This window comes from Puma concolor, chromosome D2 (assembly GCF_028749965.1).
Source record: "Puma concolor isolate L17-30 chromosome D2, mPumCon1.1.hap2, whole genome shotgun sequence".
Taxonomy (NCBI): Eukaryota; Metazoa; Chordata; class Mammalia; order Carnivora; family Felidae; genus Puma; species Puma concolor.
The window spans coordinates 70,514,199-70,537,513 of NC_141677.1; the positions used below are offsets into that span (position 1 = coordinate 70,514,199).

General features: G+C 46.9%; 2 protein-coding genes across 3 annotated transcripts in view; one reads left to right on the forward strand and one right to left on the reverse strand.

The window, feature by feature from the left end:
• The window catches only part of LOC112854286 (guanylate cyclase 2G-like), a 46,256-nt gene extending 35,020 nt beyond the window's left edge, over positions 1-11,236 (reverse strand). The window contains 6 exon segments of the mRNA XM_025917761.1: positions 175-310; positions 1,978-2,122; positions 3,546-3,731; positions 7,177-7,286; positions 9,084-9,429; positions 10,856-11,236. Of these exon segments, the coding sequence (XP_025773546.1) occupies positions 175-310; positions 1,978-2,122; positions 3,546-3,731; positions 7,177-7,286; positions 9,084-9,429; positions 10,856-11,236 (1,304 nt within the window).
• Positions 11,237-20,873: 9,637 nt separating this feature from the next.
• Positions 20,874-23,315, forward strand: part of ACSL5 (acyl-CoA synthetase long chain family member 5) — a 45,129-nt gene continuing 42,687 nt past the window's right edge. The window contains exons 1-2 of one of the 2 annotated variants that reach the window (XM_086680866.1): positions 20,874-21,081; positions 21,592-21,771. In XM_086680866.1, coding sequence (XP_086536992.1) covers positions 20,970-21,081; positions 21,592-21,771 — 292 coding nt within the window. In that variant the 5' untranslated portion in view covers positions 20,874-20,969. Of the gene's footprint in view, positions 21,082-21,591; positions 21,772-22,128; positions 22,274-23,315 lie in introns of those variants that run through there. The other variant, XM_086680867.1, reaches the window with a different exon arrangement.

The window sequence follows — 23,315 nt, forward strand, 5'->3', positions numbered from 1 at the left end:
ATTATTTTAAAGGCCCAGAGTAGACCTTCACCTGAGTTCAGGAGCAACAGACAACCTGTGTGGTGCATTCTAGGAGCTGGATCCTAAACCGGCCTCCCGGCAGGACCCCCAGTCCCCGCCCCCTCCCAGGTCCCTTCCTGTAGCACCATCTAAACATAAAGATCCACCCGGTACCTGATTACTTTCTGATCGCTGTCATATTGAAGAAAAGGAAGAAAGCGGGACCCGTTTCTAGATTTCTGTAGAGCATAGATTGAGTAATCCACGTGCCTTTCTCCCTGGGAGTCCACAAACACGGGGCCAGTGATTCCTGGGAAGAGAGAAGATGCTTACGATGAGGGGGACAGAGGGGAGCATGTGGCTGGAAATGCCAGTCTGTCAGCTCAGATGAGCAGAAGCCCCGCCCAGCAGCCACCAAAAGCCAGCAGTGAGGTTCTTGTCCTTTCAGGAGATCTGAGACAGGGTCAAGGAGGAGCGTGAAAAAGGAAAGGTGGTTCAGAGTGGTCCCCTGGTGGGGCAAGGCACTTTGGGCAGGCAGGTGTGTGTTGTTAGGCCTATGCTGGGGAGCCCATCCAGCATTAAAAAAAACCAAACAACCCACAATCAGATGTGGCAAAAGGGGGCAGATGGCCTGCCAGGCCCCCAGGGCATGAGTTTGCAAAGTTTGTTCTTAGCGAGCCTCTTCCCTCTTAGTTTTGGTTTGTGCTTGGTGTTGACAAGGTGCCCCGTCCTGGCCCAGGATATGCTCAACCCGACGCACAAAGGACATATTAGAGATCCCAGGGCAGCAAAATACGGCTCTTCCATACCAGCGACTAGGACGTATGGTCTGACATAGGACTTATCGCAGCTTCGTTCCCACCGGGGAGAGGACACAAAATGACCATTTATTGAGCACCTGCTGTGTGCCCAGCACCACGGGTCATGGTGATTTCACACGACTAGCCCCAGCGGACCCTTCTGGGGAGGCACCACTCCTTAACAAGCAGAGGCTGGAGGCAGACTCCCCTGAGTTTCCAGGGCCAGGAAGAGGCAGGCCTGTTAGGCTCCAAGTGCCGTGTTCTCCCCAGGACCCCACGCTGCCGGGCCGTGCGAACGCGTGCTGGCATCCGGAGTGTGAGGGCTGAGCCCAGCTCCCTGCTGAGGTTTGCACAGATTGCTGGCACAAATGCAACAACCCGAATTGCTGCCTTCAGCATGTACTTTGTTTATGGCGCAACAAGGCGACGGGGGTTCATCTCCTAATTTGACCTCCTTGGCCAAGAGCCTCTTTTTGATTGGTATGAAGGCCCCTGGCACTCACTAGTTCTGTGGCTGTGGTCCCGCCACCGTGTGGCAGAAACGAATACGAGAAGCAGAGACAAATATCCTGATTCTGTCCAGGGCCAGTCCGATCAGGGGGTATTATCCCTGTCTTAGGAATGAGAAACTGGAGTGCACTGAAAGGTGGTAGCCGTTGTTGAGCACCCAGGGTGATTTGCTTCCCAGCCTATCCTCACCCCTGCGAGCAGAGCCAGACCCGGCAGTCCCATCATTAGAAGTCATTCTCGGGAATCAGGCCCAGCACCCCGGTCAGAGAGGGCACAGGATGGGAAGCATTGTGGAAGCAATCCCATGAGGCAGTCCTCACAGACTTTGAGTTTCATTCTAGACAGATTCGGCTCAAAAGGAGCGGGCGGGAGAGACTTTGCACGGTGGTGGCAGCCGGGGACGGTGGGGGGGGGGGGGCGGGATGATGTGCCCCCGAGGCCCCCTCCCCTGGTCCGGGCAGCCTTCTGGATAGACCTGGAAGAGTGGCCCGTGGAAGCCGGGAGGTTGAACCTCAACTGGCCCTTGAAGAAGAATCTCCCTAAGAAAGAGGGACCCTGTGACTCAGTGAGGCAAGCCTCCAGCCACAGCCCGGCTTCTCCGGGCCCTGCCCATGGGAGCAGCAGCAGGCCCCAGTCGAGGAAACCCAGCAGCTGGCAAGCCACTCACCCCGCAGTGCAGCGCGACGGGAGTCTCTCAGGGTGCCCACCAGCTGCCGCCCGTCTAGGAAATCTCGCCCGGCCGCCGCCAGCTCCCTCACCGTCTGGGCATAGAGCAGCACCGCGTCGCGAAGGTGGGCAGTGTAAGGGCTCACCTTCAGGGAGGGAGGCAAACGCAGGGAAGACTCTCTCTCTCTCTGTCCTCTTCACCTTGGAACACACCCGTGGTCCCCGCTGTCCCCCAGGGAGAGGAGGGCCCTCCACGTGCCCGGGCCTGTGCCATCAAATCCCATAGCACGGACCACACTTGGCCTCTTGGGGCCTCCTGGGCCCGGGGAGATCACATGATCCTGCAGGTCAGGCACGGCTCTTTAGGCCACGGGTGGGAGGGAGTATGGTTTAATGGAAAGAGGGCAGATTTCAGAGCCAGGCTGGCCCTGCTGCTTTACTGGCTGTGAGTCTTGAGGTAAGTTCCATAACCTCTCTGAATCTCTCTGAATCTCACCTCACCGATTTACAAAATGAGAAGGCCGCTGTCACGGTAATGATAAGGATAGTTAAATGAGGTAGAATAGGTATACTCCCATTCTCATTACCTGGAACATAGTAGGTCTTCAATACATGTTCTCTTCTATCCATTTGGTCAACAAAAATTTAAGTGCTGACTAGAGGCCAGGCAGGTTCTCCCTGGAGAACCTGGTACAGAGCTGACACTTAGTAGACGATCCCCCAATATTTGTCAGTTGATCATCTTTTCTTTTGTGTGAGGATCCACAACGGGCCACCTTGTTCCTAATGGAACGCCTGTCATCAGTGACCCATCACCACCTTCAAGGTCAGCTCAGCCCCACCCTGGAAGTGGTTCCAGCTCTGGCCAATGGTGTCTCTATAAAGAATTCTCTGTGGGAATGAGACACTTTCCCCCATCATCCCACACATACAGAGACCACCACTGGCTGCTAATCTCTCTCCCGACCTTCTTCTCCCTGTTCCAGACCACCTACTTGCCTTGACCTGTCCTAGCTCCACCTCTGTGATCCCTCCATTCTGGTTCCTGCTCCTGGCATCCTGCCGGGAAAGGAAATTGTTGAGGTTTGAGGTCCCACTGGTATCAGTTCTGCTAATTCCATGTTCTGTATTATTAGATACTCAAAACCACACCCCAGAGGCAGATGTCATTGTGAGTCCCATTTTTCGGGGGGAGACACAGATGTGTAGAAGATTAAGCAATTCACCTCAAGGCCCACAGTTAGTAAATAACAGAATTGGGATAGGAGCCTAGGTCTCTGATTCCAAAGGCCACTGACCTCTCATCTTGTAACCTCTGTCCTCCTTTACGGTCCTGGGGTGCAGATTTCACAAGACAGCATCAGGCTACTGTATATTTTGGACTGTTGAAGATGAGAAAGTGTGTGGCTGTGTGTGTGCACAGACGCATTTGCGTGCGTGTGTCTGTGTGTGTGTGTGTTAGGGGAGTGAGGCAAGCAGAGGGGAAATAAGAGGGAGACTCTCAGAGCCAAACACAAACATCCTTCAAGAAGGGGGCAGGGGCCTGTGCAGGAAGGCCCCACATCAGACCTGCTCGTCCGTGAATATGGAGCTGTGGAAGGGTGGTCCTCTCAGCCTTTGGTAGACTTGTTTTTGGAAGTCTTCACCTCCAGGGCCTTCTCCATAGGAGCCAAAGGCTATGAGAAACACTGACTCATAGACCGTGGAGGAGTGCATCGCCTTCTGATTTGTCAATACCTCCTTCCAAAAACTGTCCTGAAACAATAAAATAAACATAGTCATTCTGTACGAAATACTCCTGTTCAACAGAACCGCAAAAAGTCAACGTCAAATTTGAATCTCTTCACTGTGATCCTTGGAAACACAACTTTCAGGACAAAGTTTAGGCTCTAATTTATTAAGCGAGGGATAAGCCAAAGAAAACATAAACAGCTAGCATTTAATGAGCACACACTATGTGCAAAGCTCTTAACTTTTGCTTAATTACATCTCAGTGTTACACAGCAGTAAGAACCTGAGGCCTGGAGAAAGGCAGGCCTTACTATGACTTCTGGCTCCACCAGCTAATGACTGCCACCTTGGACAGGTTTACAGCCTTCCTGCCCTGCTTTTACTCACCTATCTAATATAATACAGACAGCGATAGCTCTGCCTTGTGGGTTGCGTGAGGATTAAATGAGATAGTCCACGGAAGCTCCTGGCGCCCAGCTTGGTGTAAGTTAAGCCCTCAGTCAATGCTGGCTGTTATTATTGTATGTGGCCTGCACCCAGCCTTTGCACACTAAATGGATGGGAGATGTTCCAGGGGGCCTGGGAGCCCACCCATTTTCGAGCTAGCATTGAAAGAGTGGGAAGTAAGCCAAAAAAATAATAAATAAATAATAATAACTTACCTGGGGTGTCAAGACCTTAAGATGCAGAAACCTTACCTTCTAGCAATGGGTGGCAAAAAACTTGAAAAATTTAGGACTGCTGAATTTTTTTTTTGTAATCTGATTTTTACTTCTTTAGATAGATAGATAGATAGATAGATATAGATGATATACATATAGATAGATATAGATACAGATAGGTATATAATTTGTTGTCAAGTTAGCTAACATATAGTGTATATAGTGTGCTCTTGGCTTCGGGGGTAGATTCCCATGATTCATTGCTTACATACAACACCCAGCGCTCGTCCCAACAAGTGCCCTCCTGAATGCCCATCACTCATTTTCCCCAACCCCTGGCCCCCCACCCCCATCAACCCTCAGTTTATTCTCTGTATTTAAGAGTCTCTTATGGTTTGCTTCTCTCTCTGTTTGTAACTTTTTTTTCCTTCCCTTTCCCCATCTTCTGTTAAGTTTCTCAAATTCCACATATGAGTGAAAACATATGATATCTGTCTTTCTCTGTCTGACTTATTTCTTAGCGTAATGCCCTCCAGCTCCATCCACGTTGTTGCAAATGGCAAGATTTCATTCTTTTTCATCACCAAGAAGCATTCCATTGTGTGCATATATATATATATATATATATATATATATATATATATATATGAAGAGGTGATATATATATATATATCACCTCTTCGTTATCCATTCATCAGGACTATTGATTCTCAATTTTCTTCTTATGGTTTAGGTGGTTTGTTATGATCATTATTATCTATATTATTACTATTATGAAATGAATGCCCACCCATTGCCTGTATATACATGAAAGACCACAAAATCTTCCCCGATTCCCCTATGGCTCCCTCCTGTCAGTTCCGCATGCGTGTGTATTTTACTTAAGTAGTATCACACTATAATGCTGTTCTGCACCTTGATTTGTCCCCCACTAAGCCTACATTGGGAATCTTTTTCTAGAATGGATTTATGGGGCGCCTGGGTGGCGCAGTCGGTTGAGCGTCCGACTTCAGCCAGGTCACGATCTCGCGGTCCGTGAGTTCGAGCCCCGCATCAGGCTCTGGGCTGATGGCTTGGAGCCTGGAGCCTGTTTCCGATTCTGTGTCTCCCTCTCTCTCTGCCCCTCCCCCGTTCATGCTCTGTCTCTCTCTGTCCCAAAAATAAATAAATGTTGAAAAAAAAATTTAGAATGGATTTATGCTATTCTTTTTTTTTAGAGCAGCATGAATTCAACTGCATGGATGTTGTGTGGTATGTTTTTACTTCTATATGATTTCTCCCACTACAAGCCAGCTGGAATGCGATCATCAAGGTTTGGGGAAAAAGCAGCAAGGGTGTTGAAGGGCTTCTCTGTCAATACCGAGACCTGGCCCAGCATCTTCTCATCTGTCTGAAGGCAGAGGGGACAGAAATGAAGAGAAAGGGGTGGCCAGCAGTGACAAGGGAAGGTGGGAGGATGTTCTGGGAAGTCTGGCATATGTGTAGAATTCCAACTGGCTGCCCAGAGAGATCTGAGACACTTCGGGCAATCGAAAATACTCTTGATAAAAAGATAAAAGAAATCTGGAACATTATTTTACATTTTTCTTTACTCCCTTTTGCCCTATTTCAGCTCATGATTGTATAAAACAAGCTCATTTTAGAAAGAAAAAACTGCTATAAAAATTATACAGTGTGTCCATAGCTAAGTGCAAGTGGCCTGCTAGTGTGGTGTGGTGATTAAATGTACAGCCCACTGGCTTTAAACACTAGCTCTCGGGGCGCCTGGGTGGCTCAGTCGGTTAAGCGACCGACTTCGGCTCAGGTCATGATCTCACGGTCCGTGAGTTCGAGCCCTGCGTCGGGCTCTGTGCTGACAGCTCAGAGCCTGGAGCCCGTTTCAGATTCTGTATCTCCCTCTCTGCCCCTCCCCTGTTCATGCTCTGTCTCTGTCTGTCTCAAAAATAAATAAACGTTAAAAAAAAATTTAAATACTAGGTCTCTCTCCTACCAGTCATGTGGCCTCTGGTAAGTTATTTCAGCTTTCAGGATCTCAGTTTCCTCGTCTACAAGTTCTATGAGTCCTCATCTATGAGTCCACAGAGGACCCATAAAAAGTAGCCCTCCATGGGGTGGTGTGAGCTGAAATGGGTTTTAGTATGTCAAGTACTCGTGGTGGGGTCTGGCATCCAGTAAACACTCCATAAGGCAGAGCTATCGGGGCAATGAGCTCAGTCCCAGTGTCCACAAGACCCAATTTGGAAGACCAGCTATTCCCCTCAAGAGCTCTGAGCTCTTGGGTAGGGTATCTTAGTTAGCTCAGCCTCTGTTTTTTTTTTTTTTTTTTTTTTTTGGTCTGGAATGCTAGTGACATCCACCTTACGAGACTGTTGGAAATAAGAGAGCCATGATGCGTGTAAATTATGCATGGAATAGCTGTCTCACGGGACCCTTGGGAGTATTGAGAGCCATGAGGCAAGTAATATGTGTACCTTGGTACTTAGAGGAGGTACATGATATGTTTTAGCCATCCTGACCATTACCGAATGAACCAAACCACCTAAGAATTGTCTAATGGGACCAGTATGTTGGCCTTTTAAGGCTTTTCCTAGGGCTCCACCAGAGACCTCTCACCTACTGTGCAGAAGAACTCTGGGTAAATTCTTTCAGCTCAGTTTCAGGGTCCTGATCCTACAATGAGAACACGAGGGCACCCGCCTCATGGGATAGCAGTGAGTACTCAGTGAGCTGATGCATCTGGTGCATAGCAAGTGCTCCTTGCTTGCTACTTCTTACTGTGGGAACCATAGAGGGCTCATGAGCACCACCTCCAACTGCTGCAAAACAATGAAGACAAATTCTCCTGTGTTGAGTCCCAGGTTCTCTGCAGCCAGCAGCATAATTTTTGCATCCTCTGAGCTGCCGATTAAGATGATGACTAAGAAGAGAAAACAAAGTCGGCCAGTTGTACATGTTCACATGCACATGTGCCCACACTACACACACACGCGCGCGCACACACACACACACACACACACACACACACACTTTGTAAAGTCCAGCCTGAAGCCACTCCAAATGAGCCAATGAGACGTGGACTTTTTCTTTCCTTGAGCATGCTTTAGGAAATAGGAAAGCCCAGACTATTCCCAGCATGTACACTTCTGGAACCACACCAGCAGTACATAAGCTGGTGTCACAAAAGTCCTCACTGCGCTCTCTCCCAAAGTACAAGTCAAAAGAAGGTTGTGACCACTTTCTGGGCTCTCGTTTCTTCACGTAATTCACTCAGAGCAACAGATCTGGCTTGTGACTCATTAGCCACACAGCAATTAGGAGGAGTTCACAGAAGACTCAGAACCAGGAGCATTCAGACCTTCTGACTTTGGATGGGTGGGGGGCGGGGGGGGGGGGAGACAGGAAGCAGAGGTCACGGTGGTTTTATGCCGTCCAAACACATCAGCATGCATTTTGACACCCAAATGAAGTAGTGACTGATTTTTTCAAAGGAGGCAAATGATAATCTGCTTATTTGAGTCCCAGTTGTGTGTCAGGCACTGTACTATAGACAGGATACAGCAGTGAGCAAGAGAGAAGGCCCCTGCCTTCAGGGAGCTGACAGCCACAAGGCATGCAAGTGAAGAGATTACGGAGAGCATTTAAGATTCTAATTCGTGAGGGAGGAAGGATGCTCTCATACTGATGTGGGTGAGGTGGTGGTGGGAGGGGGGACTGCTCCAGGTCAGGTAGTCCGAAAAGGCTCCTTGGAGCAAGTGGGCTCTGGGCTGAGTCTGGAAGGGGAAGAGGAAGCTATGTTTCCACAGAAAGAGGGCTGGGTGGGGTGGGGTGGGATTGCAGGTAGCACTCCAGGCCAAGGGATCAGCACGTCCCCAAGTCCCAAGACCGTAAAGGCCATAAGGGCTTAGTTTATTGGAAGAACAGAAAGGAGTCAGTTACTAATTCATGCCAGAAAGCAGAGCCTCATAAGTACCATGACAAAAATAATTGCTATCACATGCTGACCAGTTATTGTGTTCAGCACTTCACAGGTGTGACTTCATTTAATCCTCACCATTCTGTGAGGTAGCTAAGATAATTGTCTCCGTCTTACCAGAGGCACAGAGAGGTTAATGTACTCGCTCAAGAGCACACAGCTAGAAAGTGTCAGAGGCTGGTTTCAAACCTAGAGCTTTCTATCTCCACAGCCCATGCTCTTAAACGATAACCCAAATGCAAAGACCCAGCCCATCTGGAAGATGCTTCCAGAACTGGCTCTGTGCATCATAACACTACAGCATCAGGGATTTCACTTTACATTAAAGAAAAAATAACTTTGTTCTTGGTGGTGCTTTTATGTATCATTAATTTTGCACCATTTCCTTCTGCTTTTTACATCCATAGAAAAATGAAGAGTTCGGGGCGCCTGGGTGGCGCAGTCGGTTAAGCGTCCGACTTCAGCCAGGTCACGATCTCGCGGTCCGTGGGTTCGAGCCCCGCGTCGGGCTCTGGGCTGATGGCTCAGAGCCTGGAGCCTGTTTCCGATTCTGTGTCTCTCTCTCTGCCCCTCCCCCGTTCATGCTGTGTCTCTCTCTGTCCCAAAAATAAAATAAACATTGAAAAAAAAAATTAAAAAAAAAAAAAAAAGAAAAATGAAGAGTTCTTAGTTTTTTCCAAACCATCTGCTTTCCTATTTGTCTCTATAAACATAAGCAATGGAAGACTCTTTCCTACTTACTTCTGACAATCAATGACACGCTTCTAAGGTTCTCTGGAAGGAAGGCTGGATGGCTGTCGATGTATTTCACACTGGCAGCAATGGTGAAATGGGATTTGAGTCCGTTCTCTACAACCTTCCATAATTCATCCACTCTGTCCCAGGAGGAAGTCCCAGAGTGACCTCCAAACATCCCAATGTGTTTCCAGCCCAAGTACCAGAGACTTTTCTGGAGCACATCACCAATTTTGTGCACGGGCGACACAAGTTTCACATACGTGTCGTATAAGTTGTCCTCCAGTTTTGCAGTTTGTCCAACAAAGTCCAACACAGGGATGTTCCACTCTGAGGCCAACAAGCCAATAACCTTGAAAGAAACCAAAAGGATGCCTTTCCATAACTCGGTTTAGGCTACACTCAAACCCCGTTGGAAGGTGTCTGTGTAAACTTTGGATTCAGTGAGTCTATGGGTCAGACTGAATCCTCTCTTTTGGAATATTGATGATAATGTCTTGGATCCATCTTCAGGATGCAAAACCTCAAAGGACAAGAATAACGATAGCGAGCATTTATTGATCGATTTGTTCCTTATTTACTTCTCAATACTTTTCATTAGGGTCCTACTATTTACAAGGAACTGTGGAGATCTTGCTCTTAAAGGAGCTCATGATCAACTCTTTCAGGAGCTAAGGCATATAAAAACAGTTTAGAGTTAAGTATACCATTCAATACTTATCGGCTATAGATTTATAGGAGTTAAGTAAGAAATTACTTCTGATTTGGGAATTGGGGATATGAAGGGTCAGGGTGGAGGAATGAAGACACACTCCATGGCCTTTGAATTTGCCTTTGGAAATTGGATGGCTCTGGAAAGCTAGAAATATATCAAAGGAAAAATTCCGGAAGAGATCAAGATCCAAGTTCAAATGTGAACTTCATTTGTTAGCACCCAGTACTGATAGCTCCCCAGTATGTTTGAGAGTGAGGACTGTGATGTTCCTTCCTAGTCAGCTTTGCATTAACACCTGTCAGAGGCGGGATGCCAAGGACTTCCACAAAGCTAATCTCATCAGCTAAACAGCTACAAGTCATGAGTCTACTTTGCTTGCTCTGGCTTACTGCAATCTGTCATACTTCACTCTTTGCCGTTTACTTTTACCATCGCTGAATAATTTATTACACACACCAAAGGGAAATCTACACAAGCAAATGATATTTTTCTGTTTGAAACGAAGCATCCACTTTCCACTTACTCTTTGTGAGCCATGTGGCTGACAGCATTAGAGTGAATAAGAAGGGTCTACGTACAATAGCACCAAGTCTAAACAATCAACAAGTTAGGGAGTGAACTAATAATTAGTGATTTGAAAGGCTTTCCTTAAAGAGAATGTTAACTGTTATGATTACATGGTCTCATTACATCTCAAAGAAATGGTACTCAAGACCTACATAGTTAGTATGTATAATGTCACCCTTGCCAAGAGATTATTCCAGTCTGTACTATCATTTTAATTTTTTTAACATTTCTTTCTTTTTGAGAGAAAAGAGACAGAGTGTGAGCTGGAGAGGGGGCAGAGAGAGGGGGAGACACAGAATTTGAAGCAGGCTCCGGGCTCTGAACCGTCAGCACAGGGCCCGACGCAGGACTCGAACTCACGAACTGTGAGATTGTGACCTGAGCCAAAGTTGGCTGCTTAACCAACTGAGCCGCCCAGGTGCCCCTGTGCCATCATTTTAAAAACCATCCCTTCCAACGGACACTTAGCCAAAGTTTCTGAAGGGCTATACTCTACCTCTGCTGCTTCTGGGCATGCTGGTCCGAACAGGGCAGGAATCCATTCTCTCTGGACCTGGTTGGTGAAAACAAGAGACTCTGTGGTGCTGCAGGTTGAGTTGGTATAAGTGAACTCCCAGCTGAAGTTTCCAAAATCTGCTGTCTCTGAGTTGATCTTGTCCATAGCAATCTGGAGGCCCGCACCCAGCTTTTGCATGCTGAATGAGTGAGAGATGTTCCAGGGGGCCTGGAAGCCCACGGTGTGTTTAGCAGCCTCAAGCCAAGTCACCAGCATGCTGACCAAGAGTGTCAGAACTAGTGTTGGGTGGGCAACATGACATTCAATCCCCCAACGGAGCTCAGATCTGAGTGAGGCCTCCGCATCTACCCTGGGAGCCATGGATGACAGCTAACATCTGTATCACAGCAGGAGCCTCCTAACCACTCAAGCCAGGAGTTTAAATGATTGTGCAGAGTTCCCTGAGGACCGCAGCTTGCTTTCCCGTCAGTGGCATTAATTAACCAAAACCTTCCCTTTTCAGAGTCTGTCCTAACAACTCTAGAAGCAGCAGTGTTGAAAAAAGAAACTGGGGCAAGGAGTCATCAAAGCCCTGGTAATGGGTCCAGTGACACCTCTGACAAAATTCATGGTCCTGGGAAGGTCACGTAACTCCCACTCCATCTCCACTAGCCTTTTGCTAGTAAAATAAAATCACGAGAACCACTCAAGTGTGGACAGATGCCCCGGGCTGGAATTCTGATTTCACCATATATTGTGTGACCTAGGACATGTTACTTCCCGTCTCTATGCCTTCATTTCCTGATCCATAAAATGGGGGTAAGATTGAAAAGGGATCCTCACCAAAGTGACATGGTAAGGATTAAAAGTGATTGAGTGCCCGACACAATATCTGGGCAAAGAGCCATTTCGTCAATGTTAGATGATGGTGGTGATTGATGATGTTGATATCATTATCACAATGATTATTATCACCTGCTGAACCTATCTTCCAGGAAATTCTTCTAGATTAAGTGAAGTGATGGCTGTGAGTGGGATTACCAACAGCTGGTATAGTCTGTATCCCTCACCCAGGCCTAGGGCACCAGGGAGATGTTACTGATGGATGAACACGAACTCTCCCACTGCGCAGCTCAGGGCAGAGCTGAGGACAGCTCTTTGTTGATGAATTACATGTGATATATTACATGTATAATATTTTACAGAGAAATTTTGCTTTACATTGCAGGGATGGCAGGCCCCTTGGGGAGCCATCACTATCCCCAGGTACGATGACCCAGCCACCAGCTGGGCAAATGCTCATAAGTATAAATGGTTCAGTCCCCATCTACCATCAGCTTTCTTCTAGATCCCACTGGCACAGAAGGGGTTGGCATCTCCAACTCACCTCGGGATTATGTATTTCGGCACTGTAGGCTTGTTGTGATTTTTTTTTTAATTTTTTTTTAACATTTATTTATTTTTGAGACAGAGAGAGAGAGAGCATGAACAGGGGAGGGTCAGAGGAAGAGGGAGACATAGAATCTGAAACGGGCTCCAGGCTCTGAGCTATCAGCACAAAGCCCGACGCGGGGCTCGAACCCACAGACCGCGAGATCATGACCTGAGCCGAAGTCGGACGCTTAACTGACTGAGCCACCCAGGCGCCCCTTGTTGTAATTCTTAAAGCTTGATCTAAGGACCACCTACCTCAGTCTCTCCTGATGGTCAGATGTATAGATTCCAGGCTCCCAGTGTAGACCCTCTGAACCATAATATCTTGGGTTTATCCTTGGAATCTGCATTTAACAGATCCTCACATATCCCCAGGTACGCTAAGGTTTGAGAGACTTTGAGACAGTCTGAGGTGAGAGGAAGGAAAGGATAGCCAATCACTATTCATTATCTATTTACCTTCCTTCAGTATTAAGCACCCAGGATGGGACTACTGAGCCTTAGGTCTAGCCTACCTCAGAAGTCCATTTTCAAACCTGTGCATTAGAGGGGTTGCTTTTCTCCAAACCAAACTCATCATAACTGGTTCTTCACCCAGTTACAGATTCTCTCTCTCCTCTGCTAGGACAGCTCTGTGTCAATTGGCCAAAAAATCAAGTTTGGACTCCTGTGCTCTGACCATAGTTAGAATTCCATGAACCTCTTTTACTCCTATGCTTACCAGATGTATGTGGTCCTGGGAAAGTCAGTTACATCTGTGCCTTAGTTTCTTCAATTTCAGAAGAACACGATAACACCCCTTACAGAAGGATGTTGTAAAGATATTGTGAGATTACCTAATTCCTCAGCACAGTGCTCTGCATTTAGTAGGAACTCAAAAAAGGAACATCCCTGATGGATGTATCATTGCACCAGTCATAATGTCAAAGCTAGGAGTCTGGATATGTCTTATTACATACACTGCATCCCATCTCCCCCTCCCATATACAAACTTCTTAAAGCTCATAATCCCACTCTAGATAATTTTAGATTCTTCACATTTACAGAGTGTCTTTTTCTGAGAAACTGTGAAGCCAAGATGACTGTATGTGTCCCCTTTTGGATCCTCAGATCCAACACAGTGTTGGGCCTTTAAACATGCAAATTAATATTAATCATAATAAGTATAAATATGTTTTGTATTTGTAAGTGCTCACAAGTGGGTATGGTCAAAACCAGAAGATACCAGTGAGGTTCAGTGTTGGTAAGGGTCTGATAAACAGACATACGCTGCTAATAGAAATGTTGGTAGCAGTTTTTCAACATGCATCCAAAAGCCTTAGGATATATGCATTTTTGACTCAGAAATTCCACTTTTGGGGATCCGTCCTAAAGAATAAGATCATACGATAAAACGTAACAATGGCATTGTATACCTGAAACTAATATAACACTGTATGGTAACTAAACTGGAATTAAAAGTAAAATTTTAATCTAAAAAATTAGAGACGGGGCGCCCGGATGGCTCAGTCGGTTAAGTGTCCGACTTTGGCTCAGATCATGATCTCGTGGTTTGTGGGTTCGAGCCCCGCGTCAGGCTCTGTGCCGACAGCCCACAACCTGGAGGCTGTTTTGGATTCTGTGTCTCCCTCTCTCTGCCCCTGCCCCACTCACGCTCTCTCTTTCTCTCAAAAATAAATAAACATTAACAAAAAAATTGTTTTAAATTAGACACAAGTTTTATGTCTAACAGTAGGGGCCTGGATCAGTAACATGGAACAAACCCATATGATCGAGGATCATGCAGTCATTGAAAATGATATTTTAAATGTACATTTATTGACTTAGATCGTATTAAGTGAGGAAGCACACTATAAAAGTGGCATGTACCTTATTCCATTTTTATTTTCTTAAAGGAGGCACACAAGTTTGTATAGCAAAGACTGCATACACCAAATCACTGTAAGTTGCTCTCTCTGGATGAGGGAAATTATATGGGTGTTTTTTCTTCTCTTTACTTTCCTTCTCATGTTTTTTGTCTTCATGTCTGCAATGAGAAAGAAAAGTGAAAGTTTTGATTAGTAATAAACACTCCAGGGGCCTCTGGGTGGCTTGAGTCAATTAAGCATCCAGACTCGACTTCAGCTCAGGTCACGATCTCAGTGTCGTAGGATCGAGCCCTTTGTCAGGCTCTGCGCTGGGAGTAGAGCCTGCTTGAGATTCTCTCTCTCCCTCTACCATTCATGCATGCTCTTTCTCTCCCTGGGAGATGGGGGCGGGGGGGGGAACAAATAAAAACTAAACCCTACAGACTTGGATTTGGGGAGGAAAAGCATGGGCTCTAACTCATGGTATCTGAAGTCTCAGGCCAGAAGAACCTCACAGAGGCCTGAGTCTACACACCTCTAGGCACCTGGCTTACCTCCGTAGGCTCTGATCATTCTCTGCTGAGCTCAGTCCCTTCCATTTCTCCATTGCCCTCAGAGTGGGAGAGAAACAGACGCAACGGCCCAGGTAATGGCAATCATCATGTGGAAAGGTGGCCATGGTTACGGGCCCACCCACTTTGTGTGAAGCGTTTGACTGGCTGGAGTGGGAAGGCCTGAGGTTAAAAGCAGATTAAGGGGCCCATAGGCACTGTGGTGTCAGGGAGGGGGTACGAGGTTCTCCACTTTGCTTCTCCAGCCCTCCTCCACTCTAGGAGATTCTCATGCCGGCAAGTTACCAGTGCCACGGTGGTGGATTGGGGCAGCTACATTGTGCCACCTGATGATGGCTTAAAACAAAGGTAGACTGTGCATGGCCAGCAGAGGTACAGAGTTTGGTTCTCTATGTCAGTGGGGTAGTGCTTTGATTCCTAATTACTTTATCTCATCTCTATTTCCTAAAGAGATTATTGCAGAGGGAGGGTTCTTTTAGCCTGACTTATGGGCTCCTCAATGCTGACCAGCCTGGGCCATAAACCAGATTCAGAGCCAGCGTTCAATATCCATGATCAGGTAAGATTAGCTGCGTCCAGGGTGGTAGAGTTTTAGTAAGACCTCTGGCTTTTTTTCTAGCGGCCCTCCCTCCCCTCCTGCTCCCCCCAGCCCCCACCGTCTCCTTTCAATTTATAAATATGTGGCCTAACCACGTGTAGAGAAGAAGTAAAGGTTTGGAATGTGTGGATCTGAACTTGTCCAGAAGCAGAAGAAGGTGTTGGAATACAACAAGATGAGCCTGTAATCACCTTGAGGGAAAGACCGAAGGAGAGGCAACCATCACCCCCGTTCTCCCACACTCTCTCACATCTCGTTGTGTGTTCTCAGCAAAGGCATCAACCTCAGGTTTTGCCAAGTAAATAAGACTGGATCTGAGCCTCCGTTTTCTTATTGGTGAAGTAGGAAAATGGCAGGGGCCAGAGCCCTTTGACCTTACGAGCTTCTTGTCCTAAAACCCTAGGACTCTGGTAGATTTCTAGCAAACCAAGTGCTCCGTGCTTGATGATGGCAGCAAGTTTCGTTCCAGGTCCTGCTTACAGGTTCCTAAATGAAGCATTCCTGGAGATCTAGCACACCTTATACTAGCCATCCTGGAAGTAAGAGCAAGGAAAAGGTAGCTATTAACCTCTTCAGTGTGAACTTTCAACTTCCTCGTTGTGTTCTCAGCTCTTGTAAATAGTTGTGATGCAGTTAATACGAAGCTTCTAGTAAGTAAGTGTTCGACGAGGCATAGGAAAGGGGAGAAAAGGTTGAACTTGTGTTTCTCAAAACTGAAACAAGGCAGATTCCTTGGTTCCAAAGCCATTCCTTTAGTTAACCATGAGCATGCTTCTCCTACCAGGCCAAGGATGGGCCACTGACCTTGGCTTTCTGAGGGAGACATGCCAGTCATGTGTCTGAAAATGTTTACACGAGGGGCAAAGATTCCTCTTTCACAGGGACGTGACCTCTTACATACCTCAACCACCTGATATTTATTCTATGCTGCTAAAAGACTTCTTCTGACCTGTGATGTGGTGTTCTTTCTCACACCTGTTTCCACCAGGAACGTGTCTTTGACACTGGCCAGTGCTTTTCACCTTCTAGGGATTCTGATCAATACTTTCAAATTTTCTTCTGGCTACAGGGATAACCTGAAGTTTAGCAGGTGGGTCCAGCCTAAATGCCATATTTCTGATCTGAATATTTATTTTGTGGTCTTCAATCCTATCTCCCAGATGACAGCTCCTGACCCCCCCCAAAACATTCAGACGGGGTGGGGGAGGGGGGGAGGGCAGCTGTCTGCTCAGTAATCAAAGATCCTAAATGATTAACAGTGATACAATTACTTCCCAAGCCAGTTTCAATCAAATTGTAAGTTTTCCGAGAACACCTTTGTGCCACAGTGTCCCAAACACTGAGCAAATAAAGAGCCTGCCCCTGCCTTAATACATCTTTCTCTGGTGAGCATACACTTAACTCCTAAGCACAATATGCTTCTCCATCCAATAAGGGGCCGGCTGGTCATCTGGGCAGCCTCTCTCTGGTATGTAATCATGTGAAGCAAGGCAGGATGTCCCTTCTGACTCCTCCACCCTCTTTGGCTTCTTGTCTGGAGAGACCAGAACCCCTCCCACTTCCTGATATTCCTGAACCACTCATGTGAAAAGTTCCCAAATGGCTCTCTAGCCACACACTCAGGATTGTTCTCTCATGCAGAGAGCCCAGTGAACCAAGACTGCGGAGCAGAGGACCACGTCCTTGAAGGCATGGTGAAGGAGGTGTTGGATACCTCCCCGAGTATTGATGTCCCCCATCTACTGTTTGTCACCCACTCTCCTGGAGGACGCAGTGTAGTGAGTTGGTTGGGAGCACAGGTTTGGAAGGAGACTTGAGCTCATTTGGACAAGTTATGCAGTGTCTAAACCTTGGTTTCCTTATTTATAGTTATCCTGATGAGCTCACGTGAGGATTAGATGGAGTCCTAGGTGTAGGACACACAGCACGGTGTCTGGCATGGAACAACACTCAGGGAATGATAGGAATGCTAGCAGTTTTATAATAAGGGACTGTTGATTCAGTCAAAGTCATAAACTCTGTTGGATGTGTAAACCAGGGGTACAGGTAGAAGACCCTGCTGCCTTTAAGTTCATCCAGAGCAGTTACAACACATTTGCTGCTGCCGCTGGGTGATGCCACCTTTTGTTTATATTCCGTAGGCATCAGGCCGAGGACTTATGGGCCTAATCGGTGTTGTTGAAGGAAAATACAGTGCGAGCCACATACCTAATTTTAAATTTTTCAGCAGGCATAATTACAAGAGGTAAAGGAACAGGTAGAATTACTTGTCTAGTGCATCCTAAATATTATCACTTCAACATGTAATCAGCATTTTAAAATCAGGGATGTTATGCTACTTTCTTCAAACTAAGTCTGCAAAATTCGGTGTGTGTTTTGTACACCTCTAAATGTAGACTTGACTCATTTCAAGTGCTCAGCAGCCATATGCAGCCCCTGGTTACTGTATTGGACCACACAGATCTCCATTTTCCCTCTGAGCTATCTTTCTAATCTGCCAGGAAACAGCGATGATTTTTATGGGGTTGTTGTGGGCTCTGGGAATTTAGAGCAGACCCCTCTCCTGGGGATCTCTCCACTTTCTGTCTGATTCAGAAACGCTCTTGGAAAGCTCTTGCTAACAAAGGAGAAAGTTGCCTGTGTCACTGTGTTCCAACTTTGTTGACATCATGAACCTGAGAATAAGTCTATGAGGCAATTTGCTGTGTGTGTTCTTTGGGGGGGGGGGTGGCCTATCTGGGGTTAGGGAAAACTTCTTATTGCAATCTGTGCAAACATCATTCTCGTCAACCAAGTGCTGTGCTTGAGTAACACTTCCTTCCCACAAAGAATGAGCAAGTGGGCCTCAAGAGCCTGGGTGCCCAAGCTGTCCATGACCCAGGTTGATGAAAACGAGCTGGGGGCCAGCTTCTTCCATGTGTACAGTGATGCCCCACGGTGCAGGATTGATAGCAGGGCCCAGCATGGAGCTGTGACAACTGAGCAGAACAACCTGAGGTTTGCGCAGCTGGATGTATAGTGTATTGGCCCCTCTAGTTGTGTGAAGTGAGGCCGTGCGTGGGAAATGAGCTCAGTGGCAGGAAGGATATCCAGGCAGATAAAAAGCCCTTCTGAGGAGGGAAAAGGTAGCTGTTGTTTCATCCTTGGCATCAGAACCATATGGCTGGCATTGTGTCCTGCTTCCTCTAGGACCATGGTTCTTAATTTTCTTTGGGAGACCAATGAAAGTTCCCAAGATAAGTGTGTGTGTGTGTGTGTGTGTGTGTGTGTGTGTGTAGTTATATATACACAAGATCGCATAGGGTTCATCGAATGGATCATACTCATAGATACATCCTTGAACTCTGGACTCCAGGCTACTTCAATTCAATATCTGACTCTGAGACTCTGTCCGCTATTAGCCACATGCCTTGGGGAAGTTAATTGGCCTCTCAGCTTTTCTTCTGCAAAATAACAACTTCTTCGTGGAGATGCAGTGAGATTAAATACGATAATGCAGATGAAGTTCTTAGAACAGCGCTATCCCACGGGAGGTGCGCAGTAATGTTCATGAACATCTCGAATGCCTTCAGAAAGGAGCTGGCATGAGAACCTTGGATTGCTACCTGGCAAGGTGTACTTTGAATGCCATAAGCCTTTTGAAACATCAGATAACCAGGGAAAGGGTGGGTATGGAGTTCTGATAACTGGAATGGCTGATTAAGGCACCCTTGGTAGGAGTTTAAGGAACTTTGCCCCTTCCTTTTCACATCTCAGTAGAAGGGTAAACTTCAAAGTCAGCTCTGCCATGTGGGAAGCTAAAGGTCAGTCCCTCACAGTCCCCCACTCTGTGCCACCACAATGTCTTTCCTATTCCGCCACTTCTAGAGAGGAACATCTCACCTTTCTTTCTGAGCCATCAGTATTAAGTTAACATGAGTAGATTCAGTTGATAGGTCTAGAACTCTTCTCTTTCTTCTTGGGTCATGTTGCCCTACTTCTAAAGACTTGCATTAGCTGTTAGAACAGGCAAAGGTCCTTCCTAAATAAGTGTTCTTTAAGCCACGAATCGTAACTGCCCTTGTCACGGGCCCCAATAGCCACCGAAGGTTTGGATGCTGAGGGCAGCGTCCCCGTTTATACCTCACAGATTTGTTAAAAGATAGATTGGGAAAGTTTTACAAACTGGGAGGAGCTTCATCAATGCACTGTGGGGCTACTTAAGAAGTTGACCTGCTTATAAGGTCTGTCTTTCCCTGCTTTCAAAAATGGGGAAAACCTGGGTTCTGTTTCTAAGGAGCTGTCAGCCCCTATCCTGAGATGTATCTTGGCTTTTTCAAGGCTGTATTACAAAACCCTAGAGTATTGGCTCCTGGTCTTCTAGAACTGTTGTGTAGGCGATTTGTCGTTTCTTTGTCCCTACCAAAGGGGAGGGCATGTAAACACACTGACCAGAGCACCATGTGTGAGTGTGTCCAAACTGTAGCTGTTGGGTCAGACTCTTCACATCTTGAGCACATTGCCTATAAATGACCTAAAACAATAACTAAGGTTTGCACTTTTTCAGGGTTACGGGAGCTCAAACCCAGAAGGAGTTTGCTTGTATTGAATTCTAAATGCATATGGCTGTGGGAAGGGGGGGGGGGGAGAAATAGAGGATGTGGTATAGAAGCCTTAGCTCACACGTGTTTTTGTGAAGTGAGATGCTATGAGAAATAATGATTTATCAAGAGATGGGGCACTGGAGACCTGGCTTCTGGACTCCCCTCTCCTACTAAAGTCCATGCCTCAGCTGTTTCTCATTTTTACTGTCTCAGGTACCCTAAGAATAAAGCTAAGTTTGTTGGATCAAGTGATGCCCCCTATATGCCTGTGCTCATACCCACATGGCTTGTCTAGGTGTCATGCTGTGCGGCTTTGATATATATTTACATGAGGAGTGGGGCAGGGAATGGCAATACGTCCTGTTATTGCCAAAGCGCTGCTCTGGGACTGGTCTGCCTACTGACCTTGAGTAACACCTCTCTTCTGGAGCACACGGTGAGTTCTACTCTGTGCCAAATGGCCCACCCCGCCCCCCAACTGCAGGGTCACCATAACCAAGACTACCCCAAACCCAGTCCCTCTTGACATCTCAACAGTCGGGCTCATTGAAGGCAGAGTGGCTCCAAGTGTGTTCCTAGCGTCGTTCCCAGACCAGCAACATCCACATCACCTGGAATTATTAGAAATGCAGATTCGCAGGCCCTAACCCAGGCCTACTGAATCAGAAGCTCCGACACCAGCTGTGTTGGAACAGGCTCTCCAGGGGGTCGTGATGTTCCCTGATGTCTGAGAACCACCGGCTTGGAGTAACTCGCTCTCCAGCAGGTATGCCGTCAGTAGGCTGCTAGTTAACACAACTTGGCATGAATCCAATCAGGTGGGACTTATGGCCTCAGTTCTAGTTGAATTGTATCTCCTTTAGTCACTTCTGAGAAAGCCCCTTTCTTTCAGGTACTAAGGCAGAACTAGGGCTGTATGCAAAGAAGTGACTTTCAAGAATTAACGCACCTAAGACCTGGATGAGAATGTGACCTAATAAGACCTCACTGGTAATGTGGCGGCCACTGCTTCACACAGTAGTCAACAGGAAGCGGTACTGGCTTCTGATTTTGATATTACTGGCTGCTTGACTGAATCCAATGAGAAGAAACCTAGTGCAGCATTTCCACGAGTTTCTGCTGGCCCGGCACACGAGAAATCCACGGGAGGTGCAGCCTGTATCCATGATTCTGCATTCTAAATATGACCCAAGTAGGTTTGTCCCTCGGTCTGGATGCTAGAGTCACTTGCCTTATCGCATTGTCTTGGAGATGTTCTAATTCTGGAGGGGTCACTGGCCTCTTCTAGAAAAAGGCCGATCTTGAAATGCAGACTTTTCTTATCTGATCCGTAAAGTCCTAGCTTGAGCCAATTAACGTGGCTTCTCATGTTTTGCTCAACCACAACTCAAGGAACGAGTTTTCCCTCTTGTGCGCTAGACCTCCCTCTTGCTATCACGGTCTCAGGGACTCTGTCCCAAAGGCAGAAGCCAAGCCCTGTCTGTCCACTTTCTTTCCCCTGAGGTATGGGCTTTATAAAGGTTTTGCTTGTTGCATGTTAGCTTTCTGAGCAGAGGGCTGTCTTTTTTCTTCTCCTTCCTCTTAAGCCCTTGCATAACCATCTCTGTTTTAACCTTTTGCCAAATTCTGTGCTTCTCGCTGTTGGATGTTATTTCAAGTGTTGGAACAGCTAACTTCTACCTTTGAACCTCTGTTGCAACAGGTACAAAGTTTCCAGGAGAGTCTTTGGTCACTCTCAGGGCAGCACGCATTGGCTTCAGATGTGGCCTCATCGAAGGAGCTGACAAAAGGACAGAGGTGTCTGAATGTGGTGCTGAACCAGTGCAGCCGGCTGTCAGGGGTTCATTTCCTGGCCCCGGGAAAGTGAGCCTATTCCTACAAGGTAAGCTGCAATAACACTATCTACTCTCTGGTTTCTACACCGACAGGATGGCAAGGGCAGGGGTGGGGAGGGAAGACACATGTCTCTCCTCAGCCTTGGAGATCTTTTACTATATGAAATTACATTTGGTTTAGTAGTAATCTCAGCTGACTTGTGGGGAGGCAAAGCAGAAACCAAGTGGAAAGGTGTGGAGACATCAAGGCTATGTGAATGCTGGAAGGAGGTGGATTTGGAAGAGAAAGTTGTTAATTTCACTGAATCCAACTAAAATAGACAAACATTTTAAGAGTTACAAAACCAAGAAGTATGTCTCCTTCATCTTCCATTCAAAAATTTCTGTGTCAGGATGGTTACAAGGGCTATTTGCCAGCTGCTGATGGCAGGGATTCCCATCTGGAAGGGACTGGGGGGAGAGAGTCCTCAGCAGACGTTCCCTTGGGTGCTGAGGTCTGTACTAGGTGTGTGACCTGTGTTACCTCATCTGCTCACCACCTTCTAGAAGGTAAGTGGTATTGTTCCCATTTCATAGATGAATAAAGTGTCTGTGGGCTGTTCAACAACTTGGCCCGGGCTACCTAGTTCGCAGGTTGTGTGGCTAAGACTAGACTTCTGACCAGTCCTGTCGCTCTAGGCTGCTGCTATAGAATACAGAATTCTTGTGTTGTCAAAACCTCCCGTTATTTCCTGAAATCTTGGGAGTGTTATTGACGTGTGCATACGATCGAATGGGAATGCCACTCTGCTAGAATTTGTAAATGATCGAGGCACTTCTCAACTTGAGTGCCCGCACCTGGAGGAAAATAGTAAAAAGTAAATTAATTAATTAATAATAATAATAAAAGGAAAAGCTCATTTGGCCCTGAGCGCTCTCCATTCAGCTGGTAAAAGAAGCCAGCACTCAGGGTATTAGAATAGCTGAGACTTAGCATCCATTCTGCCATTCTCTGACCTCTGCTGGATGGAGCTACTTCTCAAAGGAATGAGCTCCTGAAACTAAGCAATGCCAAGTGTCCCTCCAGCCACGAAATGACCAACAAGCTAGACTGACAGGGTGGCTAACCTCCTCTTCCCGTACTTGGTCTTTCTTCTATGTCTAAAGTGGGGCTCCTGTGAGGCCCAGGGATCAGGTGCCATTGTCCGAGATTGACCTGGCTCGCCCTGGCTGCTTTTTAGCTTGGAGGCTTTTAGGATCTCTTCTCTGTAGAGTGAAATGAACCCTCATCTAGCTCTGGTAAAGGGTCAGGCTTGTGTCAGACTTACCATGAGCCTTCCTGAAGGGACCACTGGGCATCTGGGAGGTAAGGTGGGGGGTGAGGAGGAAGAAGCCGGAGAACTCACGATTTCTGCCTCCGAATCCAAGAATGGGAGCTCCTGCGCCCTTTTGTGGCCCCAGCCCGAGGTGAATCCTCTGAAGCTACTATAGGTTCTGACATCCTGCAGACCAATCTCCAGGACCCTTTTAGGGGTCTGCACACTCGGAACAATTTTTCCAGTAACACTGAGAAGTGACTTGCCTTTTCCTGTCAACTGGCTCATGCACGTAC